The sequence below is a fragment of the Mauremys mutica genome, chromosome 7, assembly GCF_020497125.1.
Source record: "Mauremys mutica isolate MM-2020 ecotype Southern chromosome 7, ASM2049712v1, whole genome shotgun sequence".
In the NCBI taxonomy this organism is placed as follows: Eukaryota; Metazoa; Chordata; order Testudines; family Geoemydidae; genus Mauremys; species Mauremys mutica.
In genome coordinates, this window is record NC_059078.1 from 118,184,658 (window position 1) to 118,201,242 (window position 16,585).

Consider the following 16,585-nt stretch of genomic DNA (forward strand, 5'->3'; position numbering starts at 1 on the left):
CTATCATCTGGATATCTTGGCAGAGTAGGTATGTTCATGTAAATACAGTTTGCTCCTGAAGCCTCTGCCCCTCCCAGCTAGCTGTCAGGGGAGAACTCATTCAGACCCTGCTTACAAATACTTGGCACTTCCATTTTTTCATCTATATAGCTCAAACCTCTTAAAAAAGTTGGTTTTAAAAGTGAATCAGAAAAGCACGTAGGTCTCCCGAGTCTCTTCTCTTCTGTCTTATCCACTAGATTATTCTGCCTCCCTATAGCTATAAAGAATGTATCTTGAGGCAAGTTTCGTAGCTCTGGAGTTAGAGTTCTGTGCCATTTTGTGGGAGACACAACTTCCCCCCCCTCAATCTCTATGAGATGCAAGATGTTGAGCCTTTAAGTGAAACGTAGCTCTGAATGCAGCAACCTTCTAGTCAATCTACGAGCAACTTCAGTGGGCTCTGAAGCAGAGTGTCTCATCCTGGAATGTACACGCCGTTAGAAATGCACTGAGATGTAAAATGGAAGTGGTTGCTGTTTCAGACTGTTAAAGATCTCGGCGCTTTCCTTTAAAGCAGGAGTGTTAGCCCTGGCCAAATTATAATGTGCTTAATTATATCCGGCTCACATAAATATCCCCTGCAGATTTAGTTGCATTCTGTATTCTTCTTCATTTCCTGCCCTAAAATGTAGCATTCCTGTGTGCTACTAAACAACTTAACTCATTCCATGAAAGAGGCGGCTACATTTCCATGATAGGTGAAGTAATGTCTTGTGTAAACTTTGTTCAGAACATTAGTTTGTATCAGCTTTTATGTCCATTGAAATAAAGTACTTTGGGATGAATAGCTCTGTATAAATATATCATTATCCCTCCCTCTTTGGCTAAGGAAGACCAATGAGGCACATGGAATTGAGGAAAGATAGTATAGATCAAGGTAAAACAGAGAATCCCAATAAAAGGGTGTTTATTGTTTTATCAAGTGTTTGTATTTTATATAATATCACTGACAATTAATAATAAATGAATTGGCTAACCTGGAATTGACTTAGGCTTTATAGGAGAGCATCTCAATTCAGGTTTTGGAAAAAGGACCCTGATTTTAAAGAAGAAATCATCAAGTACATTTCCCTTTAAATATTCTTGCCTGTTTCTTCCCATAGACTCAATTGTCATTTGAAATTGAACATAACCTGATGCTACTGACATTATTTGCTTTGTTTTCTATGGATAGATTTCATACAAGTCGGGAAAAGAGCAGTTTCTTCATCATTACACCATCAGCAAAGACGAACCTCTCTTCATACAGGCCAGAGCAAATGCTGCAAATATTAGTGAGGTGCTGTATGGTTGGGGCTGGCACCCACCCCTTTAACTTATCAAATGCTATTAACGGTGTTGAAATAATTGCTCTATAGTTAATAGAAGGACATTTCCCTTAAGCTGATCTGAATGTTTAAATTCAAAAATTTCAGAGCCAAATTATTTGCTTTTGCTTGAATACCTGGCCAATCCCAGTACTGCTCTGAAGGCTCCGATCCTTCAAAGTCTTTAACACATTTTCATTACTCATGTGAGTAGTCTAGTTTTAGTGGCACATGAATAGTTCCTTTCAAATCAATGGGGCGATTTGTGGAGGAAGCATTACTCAGTGTGAGTAAAGGTATCCGAATCAGGCCCTTAAACTGTAAGTTGTTTGGAACAGGGGCCATCTCTGACTATGTGCACCTACCCTAATGGATTTCCAATCTTATATGGATCTCTTTGTGCTACTGTAATGCAAATTATTTGTGTTATTGATAATAAAGTAGTGTTGTTATTGATATCTTTTTAGAAATTGTACAAGAGTAGCTGGGAGAAGCAGAAGGAAAAAGGATTTGAACTTCGTCTTGATGCACTGTCTTTCTTGACTGCTAAGGCAAAGAGGGATCTGGCAAGTGATGTGAGTATAGATTTTAATTAGATGGTATTCCATAATTAACCTGATGGTTTGTTGTAGAAAAATATAAACCTTCTCAACAAACCTGACCATGCAACCTCTTCCTCAGCCCCTTCTAGCCATTAGGGTGAATGTTCAGAACCAGAAACTGACCAAAAATTTGCAAGTGGCACTGCAGAATAATGCATCTAAGTCACTGGTCTGGGCAATAAGCCAGAACATTTCTGGGAGAGAGAGGCTGGTTTTCAAAGAAATAAAGATTATTTTGGCTGAATTTTTTATCTTTTAGATTATGACATGTAATGTTGAAAAACAGCTTCCTTTTTTAGATAAGCCTAAAGCCACTCTGATTCCCTTTTGGAAACAGACATGTTGATTACTTGCATTGAAAGCTTACAAGCCTTAGAGACTTGATCTTGCTCCGTTTTCTTTCCTGTGCTACTGTGAAATCATAGGCATTCAAAATGTAATTGTCATTGGGAATCATCATTCATAGAATCATAGAATATCAGGGTTGGAAGGGACCTCAGGAGGTCATCTAGTCCAACCCCCTGCTCAAAGCAGGACCAAACCCAACTAAATCATCCCAGCCAGGGCTTTGTCAAGCCTGACCTTAAAAACCTCTAAGGAAGGAGATTCCACCACCTCCATAGGTAACCCATTTCAGTGCTTCACCACCCTCCTAGTGAAAAAGTTTTTCCTAATGTCCAACCTAAACCTCCCCCACTGCAACTTGAGACCATTACCCCTTGTTCTGTCATCTGGTACCATTGAGAACAGTCTAGATCCATCCTCTTTGGGAACGCCCTTTCAGGTAGTTGAAAGCAGCTATCAAATCCCCTCTCCTTCTTCTCTTCTGCAGACTAAACAATCCCAGTTCCCTCAGCCTCTCCTCATAAGTCATGTGCTCCAGCCCCCTAATCATTTTTGTTGCCCTCCGCTGAACTCTTTCCAATTTTTCCACATCCTTCTTGTAGTGTGGGGCCCAAAACTGAACACAGAACTGCTGCCTAGCCATTCGGTCCCTAGTCCTCCCTGATCTATTGTGTTTCTAGTTGGATCCTGCAGGGATTGGTTCCTGGTCCTTTGCAATTTAATGTTTTTGTCAATGATCTGGAAGAAAATATACAGTCATCGCTGATAAAGTTAGTATATGAAACAAAAATTGAGGTAGTGGTAAATAATGAAGGGGACAGGTCACTCATACAGAGCAATCTAAATGGGTAAGTGAGGCACTCCAACAATATGTGTTTTATTACCACTAAATGTAAATGTATACAAATAGGAACAAAGAATGTAGGCCATATTTACAGGATGGGCAACTCTATCCTGGGAAACTGTGACTCTGAAAAAGAGTTGGGGGTCATGGTGGATAATCAGTTGAACATCAGCTCCCAGTTCAACATTATGTCCGAAAGGGCTAACCCGATCCTCGGATGCAAAAACGGGGATCGCGAGTAGGTGAAGACAGGTTATTTTTACCTCTGGCTTTGGCACTGGTGCAATCGCTGCTGGAATATTGTGTCCAGTTCTGGTGTCCATAATTCAAGAAGGATATTGACAAATTGGGGAGAGTTCAAAGAAGAGCCTCAAAAATGATTAAAGGATTAGAAATCATGCCTTATAGTGATCGATTGTGCTCTTTCAGTCTATTTACCTTAACCCAGGGAAGGTTAAGAGATGACAAGTATAGTCTGTAGATTTCTACATGGGAAACAAATATTTAATAATGGGCTCTTCAGTCTAGCAGAGAAAGGTGTAACATGATCCAATGACTGGAAGTTGAAGATAGACAAATTCAAACTGGAAACAAGGCATGAATTTTTAACAGCGAGAGTAGTTAACCATTGGAAAACTTCCCAATGATCATGGTGGATTCTCCATCACTGGTAATTGTAAGTCAAAGCTGCATGCTTTCCTAAAAGATCTGCTGTAGGGATTATTTTGGAGAAGTTCTATGGTCCTTTATGGCCTTGGAATCTATGAATCTTTGAGGAGATTTCAGTTTCCAAATGTGGCTCTCACTACAGTAGTGTTTCTATCAGAAATGGAAAGGCAAATGCATTTTGGGAGAATCTGAATAATGGCAAAAATGAAATTCTGTCTTTACTTTAAGTGGCTAAGTTACCACTTGATTATTAATAAATGGCTACAGCTCAGCTGCATCTCTTTGTATCTATGATCCATTTTTTCTTCTTCACAGATAAAGTATAAGGAAAGTTATGAGAAGACCAAGGGTAAATTGATTGGAGTGAAAGACGTGAAAGCAGACTCACAGATAGCGCATTCTCTCCAAATGTCCAAGTTACAGAGTGATCTGGAGTATAAAAAGGCATCTGAGGACACAAAGTCTCAGTTTCATGTCTCCATGGATATGATAAACCTTGTCCATGCCAAAAAGGCTCAGAATTTGATCACAGATAGAGGATATAAGACAACCCTGCATTGTTATACTGCTCTGCCTACTGACATGAAAGTGGAATGGGCCAAGAAGGCCTATGCTTTGCAAAGTGATGTAAGTTCACAATCTCATACATTGCATAACTGTTTTAGTCGGCTCTTTCAGATGGTTAGGACTTAAATTAATTTCTATAGCTCATGAATTAAAATCTAGGTTTATACATTTAGGACCAGAAAAATATATGTTATACATTGACAAAATCCATTTAGCTCATAAGAACATTTGAATAAATGAAACTTTTTGTCATAGACAAATGTTTTTTTGGAGCTGAAAATGGAGTCCTTAGAATCAGCATGTATTTGCCAGGTTCAGTATGTCAAGTCTTTGTGCTTGCATAGCATTCTGCAGACATTAATTAATCCCCAGGACTCTCCTATGAGGTTTATTTATTCACCTTTGCAAACAGGTAAACTGAGGTAGAAAGAGGCTAAATAATTTGACCAAGATGGTGACAGAATCAATTACAGAACCCAAGAGTCCAGAGTCCAGTCTCTTGCTTTACCCACTAGAGACACTGCCTACTTTATGTGAAAGTGATATGTGTTTGCTGTAAGACAGACTTGCCTCTTTAATGAGTGAGGCTGGAATTTTTAACAGCGAGGTGCCCAAATCTCCTGGCAATTTTGTGTGAATTGTGGGCCTAACTCCCTTAGGCTCATTTGAAAATTGAAGCTTTGATGACTGGTTATTTTGTTGCTTGGGGGCGGGTTAGAGAGAAGCGGGGGCTTGGTCTCTCTCTTGTAATTGCTGAATAGAAAAATGTCACCACTGTTAGAGGAAAGTGTTCATTTAAACACCCTTCACTGTTCAGGGTCCTTGGACGATATCAGCTGAGACCATTTCCCCTCATTGTGACATTTTAGTGTTACAAGAAATCCTCTGAAACAGATCTATACCCTCAGAATCCTCATTGTCTCTGCAGTGTCCTTTTAAACAAAGAATATCCAGGAAGATACTGCATATGATGAAACAAGCTTACTTTTTGTATTCAGAATAAGAATTGAAGATGACAGTGAAGGAACAGGCCAACCTTTTTAAAAGATTGTCTTGCAAAGCATACAGCAGAACTGATAATAGATGGTTATACTGCCGTCTCTCTGTATTTTTTTGTTTTACTTGCAATTGCGCAGCCGTGGATAAAACAAAAGCAGGCACCAATTTGACTCAGTTGGTGTTCCCGATATGTCTGAATCCTCTAATGGCACTTTAAATGTATGAGCACCAACAATGGGGCATTTTTTCCCTTTGTCAGAACCAATACAGAGCAGATTTGAACTGGATGAAAGGAGTTGGATGGATAGCTACTGGGTCATTAAATGTGGAGCAGGCTAAGAAGGCAGGAGAACTCATTAGTGAGGTGAGATTTCATGACAGCATGTAACAGAACTTTCTGCATAATGTGTGCAAAATGTCTGTATAAAATTAAAATAATTTCCACTCAAAGGGGAAAGAAAAAGGCATACCACATGAAAGCCCTCAAAACCAGGAATAGGACTGGTAATTAGAGGGAAACCAGATACCAAACACACACCAGTAGGAGTCCATCTAGCCTTTGCAAAAACAAAGCAGGTGACAAATGATATTATGAATAATAATGGCAATCAAACAGTGCTCAATTGCTACCTACTAGCCTACCTTTTTAATGAAGCAAAACAGGAGAGATGATGAAAAGATGCACTTATTGTACCCAGAGCCTCCTTTTGTATACGTTCTTTCTTTCTCTCTTTTCGTATATATTCACATCGGACATGGACGTCCATGTGGATTTCTCTCGATCCAGCTGTCTCTGTGGATTCTGATCCCCATGACTCCCACATTACCCACTCAAAAAGAATGCTCTTTAGATGAGCTCGAGAATCCTTTGTGCCTGTTTTTGCAGTCCTTCAAAGGAGCCCCTGGCAGAATCAGTTCAATAGTTTGCAGATTTCTGAAGGAGGGCCTGTTGACCAAATCTTCATCAGTAGAAAACTGAAAGACTTACAACACGTTAGATAGCCAGTGGTAAAACCTAGAGAGGTCACCTGTCCACACATTGAGTATAAAGATGCACCAAATAATTTAGCTTTTCAGTTATCCTTTAGCATGGCTAAGTGCTGGCATTATTGACACATTTCCATATAATCTTGAGCAGTAAGAGAAAACAGACTTTTAAAAGACAGTTGACCACATATTTGGCCAGATCCGCTAAAGCCAATGGAACTCTGCCTGTTTATACAAGCTGGGAATCTGGCCCACAAACTTTTAAATTATGCAGATGTCACAAAAATCTGCATTTCATTGTCACTAACTGGACACCACTGTCAGTAGAGAAGCCAGTGTTTCAGTAGAATATGAAGGCTGAACCCCTTGAAGTGGTCCCTGTAGGTGAGGTTTGTCCCACGTTGGCAGGATAGTATAGCAAAGTTGCATTGCTACTGCCTATGTTGTGTCTGTTCTGTCTTCGAATACAGAACTTCAGACTCCAAGACTGTTAAACTGGCCTTTTTTATGAACACTAAATAATAATATTTGTTTATTTAAAAGTCAGGCAAGATGGGGTTAAAAAGCATCTCCAAGAGCAGTATCTCTCAGCACTTAATTAAATGAATTTCTAGTAAATTATTCTACAGTTCTGTTCTCAGTTTGGGACATATTCTGAGAGGTCCAAAACCACCTTAATCTCCATAAAGTCTTTAGGTTTTACAGGTTGTTCACCACTTAAGGATTTGGCCCTGTAGCCTAAAAATTGTGTTAAGGGATGTAACAGGGATAGGGATTTAGACTTGGACATTGAAATCTGAGCAGTTTCTAAAAGAGCCACTAATGCCTCACTCAGGCAGCAGGACTATGTGTGGAGTGGAGATAAGACTGAAGATGGAAGTAGTACAGCCTAATGCAGGAAGAGTGGCTGCTGATTTGACTGCTACATGTGTATGGCTTTCAAGGATTGGGCCATATGGACAAAGTGTAAGCTTGATAATATGGAGCCTTCATTTTAATTATTTATATTTCAAGACCTCTCAGAAGATACTATGGGCCCTTTCAAATAAGCAGAATTAATCTCAGCACCTGTAAAATATGCGGTAATAATAAAATAATTAAACACAGTATTAGTGATCTCAGTGCAGTTTGCCATGCTCAGGTGTTAGCAGGAAATATAAAACTTCCAACAAGTGTAATCATGGCCATTTTTAGCGCAGTTCGAGTGGGTACCATTTCTTGCTTAAAGGAACTATAAATAAAAAATGTAATCAATTGTACTGTGTTTGAAGCCACTTAAAAATGCTTTTTTACCATGGGTCCCAGAGTATTCTAGTAGGCATAATCTGATTTTGAAATGTTTCCTTTATATTTAGGTAGAAATGCTTTAATATTAATCTGTAAATGGCTATTGTTAAATTGAAACAAATATTAATCTGAAAGTACCTAGGACATAAAGATGAGGAAAGAGGAATTCTAATTATGTTCACAAATTCACTCTAATCTCGAGCAACCTATGATTTTTCCCTTTCAAATAGCATGAAAGAGCAGCACAAAATTCACAGCTTTGATCTTTTTCTGCTCAACAGAAGAAGTACCGTCAGCATCCATGTGCTTTGAAGTTTACCAATATTAAAGACACTCCTGAGATGATCCAGGCTAGAATTAGTTATAACCAGGCTGTGGATGTAAGTTATAATATATATGCATTATGATTATAAGAGTGGTATCCTCTTTGAACGACCTGACTGAAGAACTGGTTTTCTCTTTCTCTCTCTAAGATTATTCTTGGGAACCATGAAGCTTCTATGTTCTAGTGAGGTGCACCTTACAAAGGGCATGATTTTTACTTAGTATGGAAGTCTTCTACCCACAGAGCTCCCATTGAAGTCAATGGGACTTCCACACACAGAAGGCTTTCTGTACAAAAATATTTTGCAGGAATATGATTTGGGAGTGGGACTGACCTGCCTTCCTTATTTAGAAAATTTTGACCTTTTGAGGTCTAGCAAAGAAAAAAAAACATTTGCGTGGTTACTTTTTTCAAACCCAGATGTTTTAAATTTTAGTTTCTGTTAAGACTTTAGAAACAGAATGTGAAGTGATGAGACAAGACAGAAAAAATAAATTAATAATTTTAGGCTGTCATCCTGCTGAGAGAGAAATCCAGGAGGAGGAACCTAAAAGGGAAGAATAGAAACTATTTGGTCTTTATTTTTAATAGAAGGACTATTTGAAACTGTTGTAGGTTTAACTGAGATAATGTGGAAGTGAATTGTAAAGTCACCCAACAAAGACAAGTTTCAGCCAAGAGAGAATGTTTTACTGAGGAGAAAAAACACTTGTGAAAATAGGTATTTTTAAAATCGAGAAAAAGATGACAGACCTTTGTGTAATGCAAATGCTAATGTGATATTCTAGTACCTATGCCTTTGGTAGACTTAATAAGAATCAAATTCCTTAATACTAAAACAGGGTAAATATGAGTTAGCGCTCAGTGTCTGCCCAATGTTACAGTTACTCCATGTTTGGAGCAGTCACTGGCTTTCCACTCGGGAGCACCTACAGAATTGGGCCCCTCTATCAGTGAACAGCGGGCAGAGTAGAGTATTTGAGACACATAGGGACACAGTCTAATGGGTCTCAAGCTGTGGACTCTCTAAACACTAGAACAGACAGAAAAGCTATAGGGAAGGCAAGCACATTGAAAAAGAAGATGGTCCATGAGAGGATCTCGCATTTATGAAATGATAAAAAGCAGTCAAAATGTTGGACAACTGTACTAGTCCTCCCAGTAGGTACATTGTAAAGCTAAATGCAAGGGGAAACTGAGAGGTAAAGTGGAAAAATCTTTCAGAAGGTGTATCTGCACACAAAAGGTTTAGATATTCTAAAACATTTATTGTATGCCAAGTATCGGTTTGTTATTTAGAATGTGTATTGGTAGCACATGTAGTAACAACTGCAGTGTTATCCTACAGGATTGACTACCCAAACTTTCAATAGTCCGTAATTGTCCCATTTTGTTCTATAAAACAGGAGATGGTTAGATGACTGTCTCTGTGTGTATTTATTCAGGGTTGACAATCATTTGAAAGAGGTGTGCCAATGGATCCACAACTCCCAGTGATTTCAATGGGAATTGTAGGTGTCTCAGCCACTCTCAGAATCAGGCCCTTCATAGTTGCAAGTCCTTAATGAATAGCCTGTTAATAATTAGCTATCTCTTTAGTCACATATGAAATTGATAACAGTTTTTTAATATTCATAAATCTAGGGTCTTACATTGATTTTATACCCACGTGACTTCAGTTGAGTTACTCCCAGTTTACCCTGCTTGAGAGAAGTATCAGGCCCCTGCTCTTTTCAAGACCTCTCGATGAATACAACTGCCTGCATTTATTAATACTGCTGTTGCTTTTCTGTATTCTTTGCCTTTCATAAACTCAGACCTTATTGTTTTTATCTAAACCTGTGATCAGATGTGTAGTGTGTTCTATTTGAAATTCTTCTGCATTTCAGAGGCTGTACAAGGAGCATGGAGAGAACATAAAGCATCATTATACACAAACAGCAGATCTTCCTGAAATCCTTCAGGCTAAATTAAATGCTTTGAATATCAGTGAGGTGAGGATATCAGAATCTGGCCTTTAATGTTTCAGAGGAAGAGTGAAAAAGATCCCTAGAGTATCTTGCCAATTTTACAGTACTCTATGTACTTCCTGTCCCTCATATATGATCATTCTATGGCCTGATTAGCCTCTTGGTAAACTAAGAAATCAAACGTGATTGGATATTTCTATAAAATACATGCTGTAGGAATTACTTTGGGGAAATTCGCTGTCCTGTGTTATATATGAGAGCAGACTAAATGATCACAGTAGTCCTTTATGGCCTTGGAATCTATAAATCCATAAGTCAGACCAGTAGACAAATTAGAAATGAACAATCGAGAAAGTGAGTTACAGCCCCATTACTGAGACTTGTGTTCTGTTGTACATCTGTCTTGTATTGATAGCTTTATTTATACCAGCCCCATCTATTTGAATAAAATGAAGCAAACACAATGATGCTTCTATTATAACAACAAAGGTGCAATGTCAACCTGCTGTGTAGTAAATGAATTTAAATGCTGTTCAATATTTCCAAACAGACTCACTACAAAGAATCCTGGAGTAAGATAAGAGATGGTGGATATAAACTGAAACTGGATGCCATTCCCTTCCAGGCAGCAAAGGCTTCAAGTGAAATCATAAGTGATGTAAGTGAAATTACTGCTAAATTTTGTCCAATATAAAATACCAGCTACTCCAGACTGTTTCTGTTATGGTGTGTCAGTGTTCATGGAAACAGTATTTCCATCCTACATGCTTAAAGGGATCCGCCCCATGCTCCATTCAACTCTTGGCCTCCCTTCTGAGACTAAAGACCCAATGAGGTGTCATTGGTGGCTGAGGGCTTTTAAATATGGAGTTCTGAGATGACCAACTCATTTCAGATACACACTGAACAGCCATAAGGGCTGTTGACAGCTTTCAGTCATTATCAACCTAAACTACATTTGAAGCAGAAATCTATAGGTAAGAGAGATTTCAGAATCAAACTTTAATTTCTTAAAACACATAGTCCTCTGAAACTGAATTTTTACTGAAAAAATAGGCATAGCAGGCTTTATGTATATAAAAGACTATGCCAGTGTACTCATATACAGAGAAATGCATTAGGAAAGAATGTCATATCCATCATATGATAGCATGTGATGGGATCCATGTTGCTTTCTAAATATATGCATTTGTATATTCTTCTAAATAAGTCTAGATACTGAAAGATGTGTACTGACGAGGCTCTCTCAACATTCACTTAAGATTTTTTTCAGTGTTCATCTCTCTTAACACTTGGCAAAACATAATACATCTTAGTAGGTGTAACTAAAATTTATAGTCCAAAGATTTACAACTGCTTCGTTAGAGAATTCTTTACACCATCTATGACTTGTGTCGAAAAGAGGAATAGACTTCTTGACTGCTTCAACAGTTCTTGTTCATTCGCTCAATTACTGTCCCCCCCCCCCCCCCCCAAAAAAAAAGCAAGACTCAATTTTGGTCAAAAACTCACCTCTCTTGTTACTTGGCCCTTATCAAACTTCTGTTATTTTTTCCACTTCAGTACAAATATAAGGAGGCATTTGAGAAAATGAAAGGACAGATGGTTGGCTCACAGGGCTTGGAAAATGATCTTAACATTGCTCACTCAGTGCATGCAGCTTTGCTACAAAGTGATGTAAGTACAAGGACCTGGGAATGAACATGTAGAAACAATTTTCTAATGACCATGGAAAACAGACCTTGCTGTGGATAGGTTCTTTGGCATATTACATAAGACTCAAGTCTTCCATTACACTGGCTAAATACTTTACATTAATTGCATTATTCTTTTACATTAAATACATTATTATTAATCTGAGTGTAAAATAGCCCTACACTGTATTATCTCTACAGGCCTCTTACTCCATGCAACTGTTTCCAGATATACAGTGTGTTGTTCTGTGTGTATATATATCACCAAGGGACAATTATAAATGGTTAAGAAGAATTAACAGTTTTCATGTAAGGATTTAAACTATATAATTTGGACATCTAACTTTTACATTGAGTATTTTCTACTTACTGTCCTCTATGAGCCTATGTGTTGACTGCACATATGGAATTTCAGGTTGCTTCTTTTGTCATACATTCAGTATATTGTCCTGGTCTTGAAAGGTGCCGAGCACCACAACTTTCATTGACTTCTTATGGGAATTGTGGCTACCCAGTGCCACTCAGAATCAGATCCTATGACCCTGATCCAGCAAAGCGTATGAGTTTAAGACATGAGTAGTCTTATTGAAGTCAATAGGGCTAGTCACATGCTTAAAAGTTTTATTCATGAGGGGCACTCAGTGCAGCCAGCACTCATTGAAGTAAATAGGAATGTTTCCATGAACTCCAACAACTGTTGGATTGGGTTTATACTGGAATGCTTTGTTATATCAAGGTGAGAACATCATATTTTTTGTTGTAAGCCCAACAATGGATATTAGTTCTAGTGATCTGAAAACCTTAAAAAAAGGTCAGTTTGGAGCAGATTTTAATAAAATAATAAAGAACCATCTGCACCACCCATCAAGTTTATTAAATCATTTTCATTAGCACCAAAAACTCTGAATGTTTATCTGAACCTCCTGAGTCAGCGTAAGTCATTTGAAATTTCATGAGAATAAGATTTCTCTGAATTTTTCTACTATTTCATCATCTTTTTCTGGCCAGAACTAAGTAGTGCAAAGACTCCTGTGAAAATAATTTAAAAAATTTATAAAAGGTTACCCAAGTATGTTAGAATTTTAAAACTATTTTGCATGCTAATTCTGGTTTTCTCTAAAAAGGTTCAGATATTGCTCTATAGGTTTATTATCATGAAATATCTTTATTTATTAAAATAAGACAAAGATTTGTATAGGAAATTGGAGGAATGTGGAAACTATCCCTTTAATCAGAGCTTGAATTTTAAGCCATACCTCTGTCTATAAAGTGATCCATTTATTTTTATAACAGGTAAAATACAAAAAAGGTTTTGAGCATATGAAGACCCAGTTCCATCTGCCACTGGATATGGTAAACTTAGTGCATGCCCGGCAAGCCCAGTCATTAGTCAGCGATCAGGAATACAGAAACCTACTTCACCAGTACACCTCTGTGACGGATGATGTGAGATTGCAGTGTGCTAAGAAAGCTTATAAACTCCAGAGTGAGGTAAATGAAAGTCATCCCAGTGATTATCCTTTTGGATCTGACACATGATAGTTATATTCCAGACCATTACATCCACAGATACATATATCTGAGCAGCAATTGTGGAGTAAACAGGGACTGTTCTCCCTTGATTACATTGATGAATGAGACATGTATCTGTCTGGGACTTGGGCAGTAAAGAGTTACAATAGAAGGAATTCTCCAATGAGTGAGATGGCCTTCTAAAGGCCCTCTTGATTGTGTAAACTGTTTGCCCTGTGGCCTTTGACCTGCTATGAATCTGAATGTAATTGGTGCATATATCCAGAAGAAGGCTGCATACAATTTTAAAAAATCTGATTCAAAAGAGACCTTTAAACTGTAGCTTAAGACTAAATCTACACGATCGGTGGAGTTCTAATAAGGACGAATTTGGCCCACTATGTAATCTTGAACTACACAATTCTTTACAAATCTAGGGACTACACCACCACAGGCAGTGTTGTGCCTTAGAAAGATGCCTCTGTATGCCCCTATCGATCAGTTTTACACCTTTATGATAATTTGAGCTGTCTTGTAATAGCCTAGGCTTCTAACTCAGAGATGCTGTAAAATGTAAGATTGTGTCTGCCTGGGTGCTGAGGGGGCATCTTAAATACAAACTTGTAAATTACTTTTCCTGGATTCCCCATAGAATTTGTACAGGTCTGACATGAACTTTATGAAAGGAGTTGGCTGTATTACTCCAGGGGCCCTAGAGATTGAAGGAAAGAAGAAAGCTTCTGAACTCATCAGCGAGGTAACAATAGAGGGGTTTGATTTCTCCACTACAAACAAGAATTTGCCAGATGTGTGTCTATTAAACTGGGTTGGCAAAGTGACTCATTGGTTTAATGGTAGACTCCCTCCCCCTTTATTTGATCACACCATTAATGTTCTGATTTCAGATGGGTGAACCTGATGGAGTTTGAGGTTTTGCAGACCTCGTTAACTATTTTCACAATCTTTTCCTCCTGTGTTCTGAATGCATGTGGTTAGTGTTTTTAAGATGCATTATTTTATATAAAAAAGTATATTTCCAGCTAAGAGGAAACCTGTGCCCTCTATTACCCAAAAGCTAGGCTGGCACATTGGAGTGACCTGAACATTGAATTGTTCCCTGCCGCCACTCTGCTCCTTTTTTCAGAGTTTCTCTGTGTTTTGCATTCTGCCTACTCAGAATTCTGTTTTCCACCCTATTTTCCAATTTGATTTTTCCTTCTCCACTCTCTCCCTGCTGTTCACCTTGCTAGTTTCTCCAAAGCAAAAGCTGAATCCAGTGACCATGTTCAAATAGGTTTGGAACTAGGCAAAATGAGTTTGCACATCTCTAGCCCTACTCTGATGAATAGATCAGGTGCTTTGATCCTTGTGATGAGCTCTGGTTTTTGTTCATAATTCTCACTTACCTCCTCAAAGTAAGTGAAACCTCAACTTTTCCAAGGGCTTGAAAGTGGAAAGTTCAACTGCAGCAACTAGGGATTGAGCCTTTGACAAGGAAACTCTGATTTCAATAGTCAGGACCAGTGACATGAAGAGGTAAAATAATAAAATTTCTACATCAAGTTTGGCAGCACACTGATTTAAACCATACAGTATTCCCTATCTGTTCTTCATTGTCACTAATGAGACATGAATGCACCAGATTAATGGGAGCAATTGATAAACTGGCCTAATGGTTAATAGATGAACATTCTTTACAAAGCACCATTTTAAGCACAAGAAGTAAAACCAAAGCACTAGTATTAGGGAGACAGGTCCCTTATCTGACAAGACAATTTAGTGCTTCTGTTCATTTTTCTTTGTGTGTGAACTCAGAGTAAATATCGTCAGCAGCCACATTCCTTCAAGTACACATCGGTGACAGACTCTCCTGGCCTCCTTCATGCAAAATTCAGCAACATGATTGCTAATGAGGTAGGCTCTTGTAACGTGGATCAGAAAATGTGCTTTTTAAAATGCAATGAGCTGGGGAAGGAGGAGTGGGAGGGAGAGAACCTCATTCTGAGAAACATAATACATCAAAAGGAAAGAAGGCATCATTGATTTGTGCTTTGGCACAGTTAGATCATATTTTATTATTTCCGGACAAACATTTAGTATCATTTTGTCAATCAGATCTCTCCTTTAAAACTTCATAGATAGCCTCCATTTGAGATGAAGTCCTGTAATCAGGTTTTTCTACTTGAAAGCAAACAAAATGCAAAGAAGGTAGATTCTAGTACATTTTTGAGGCAGTTCATTTGCATAGTACTGAATAAGCAACATTAGAGCCCACCTAATGCTATCTGAGAACAAGAACCTCTTTCTCATTTTTGAAAAATTCACCGTGACCTGTCAAACATGCCACTTTCAGGAAAAATCCAACCACCCCAAAGTTCACCCCTCCTTGAGACCCTCTTACCTAATATCTGCTCCTGGTATTTCTGATAGAACTAACAGTTCTGAAATATTTTCCTTGATATTTGGAACAATTCCTCCCCTCAAAAAAAATAAAAAAAATAAACCCAACCCAAACCTCTTTCTAAAACAACAAACCCCGCCAACAAACCTATATAGGTGCAGTAAGCTTTGGTATATTTCTTTTGTACTTTTGTTCTAGCAAAATATTTAAGGCCGTGCACTGTTGTTATATTATTTAAACATTATAGAAAATGAGTGGCAATTATATTCTCAAATCTCTTTCCTAGCGCCTGTATAAAGCAGCTGGAGAAGACATTCTGCATCACTGCACACTAACCCTAGGTCTACCTGAGTTTTCGCGGGCAAGAATAAATGCAGCTAATCTCAGTGATGTAAGTGTTTTGTTTTTTTTCCTTACGCATATTTGTACTGGCAGGGGTTTAGGACTAGATGACCTATTGGATCTATTCCATTTGTTTTCTCTGATTTGAATGCATGTACACCTGTGGCCATTAGCACGTATACATATGTGAGTAAAATAAATCTACATAAAGAATAAGCTACACGTGTGTGTTTGAGATAATAAGATCTTCTATAGATAATAAAAAAACCTTTGGTAGTAAGAAATTGACTCACTAACTGTACAACAAATGTAAGAGGGTTTCTTTGTTCATTCTTTCATGCATTTAAAAATGAAACAGAGAAATCTACATGTGCCTTTCCCACTTTAGGCAAAGTACAGAGAGTCTTGGCATAATCTGTGTGCTCAAGGCTACAAGCTGACAATGGAAGCGATCCCTTTCCAGACTGCCAAGGCCTCCAGAGAAATTGCCAGTGATGTGAGTTGAATGATTCAACCTTCCATCTTGCCTAATTTCTGTTAACTTCATGTAAAACAATGTCTAAGGCAGATTTTACTGAATTAAAGCAACCCTATAACCATGTGAGACGAGTGTGAGACAGACTATATTACTTATGAATGAGATTCTTTGTGTGATTTTTTTTTTTAAAAGAGTCACAGCTAATCAGAAACCA

General features: G+C 38.2%; 1 protein-coding gene across 1 annotated transcript in view; it reads left to right on the forward strand.

Moving 5' to 3' along the window:
- The window catches only part of LOC123375112 (nebulin related anchoring protein), a 62,375-nt gene that overhangs the window by 34,179 nt on the left and 11,611 nt on the right, over positions 1-16,585 (forward strand). The window contains exons 22-34 of the mRNA XM_045025755.1: positions 1,217-1,321; positions 1,817-1,924; positions 4,125-4,436; positions 5,635-5,739; positions 7,931-8,029; positions 9,864-9,968; positions 10,495-10,602; positions 11,508-11,621; positions 12,932-13,129; positions 13,803-13,907; positions 14,966-15,064; positions 15,838-15,942; positions 16,282-16,389. Of these exons, the coding sequence (XP_044881690.1) occupies positions 1,217-1,321; positions 1,817-1,924; positions 4,125-4,436; positions 5,635-5,739; positions 7,931-8,029; positions 9,864-9,968; positions 10,495-10,602; positions 11,508-11,621; positions 12,932-13,129; positions 13,803-13,907; positions 14,966-15,064; positions 15,838-15,942; positions 16,282-16,389 (1,671 nt within the window). The remainder of the gene's footprint in view (positions 1-1,216; positions 1,322-1,816; positions 1,925-4,124; positions 4,437-5,634; positions 5,740-7,930; positions 8,030-9,863; positions 9,969-10,494; positions 10,603-11,507; positions 11,622-12,931; positions 13,130-13,802; positions 13,908-14,965; positions 15,065-15,837; positions 15,943-16,281; positions 16,390-16,585) is intronic.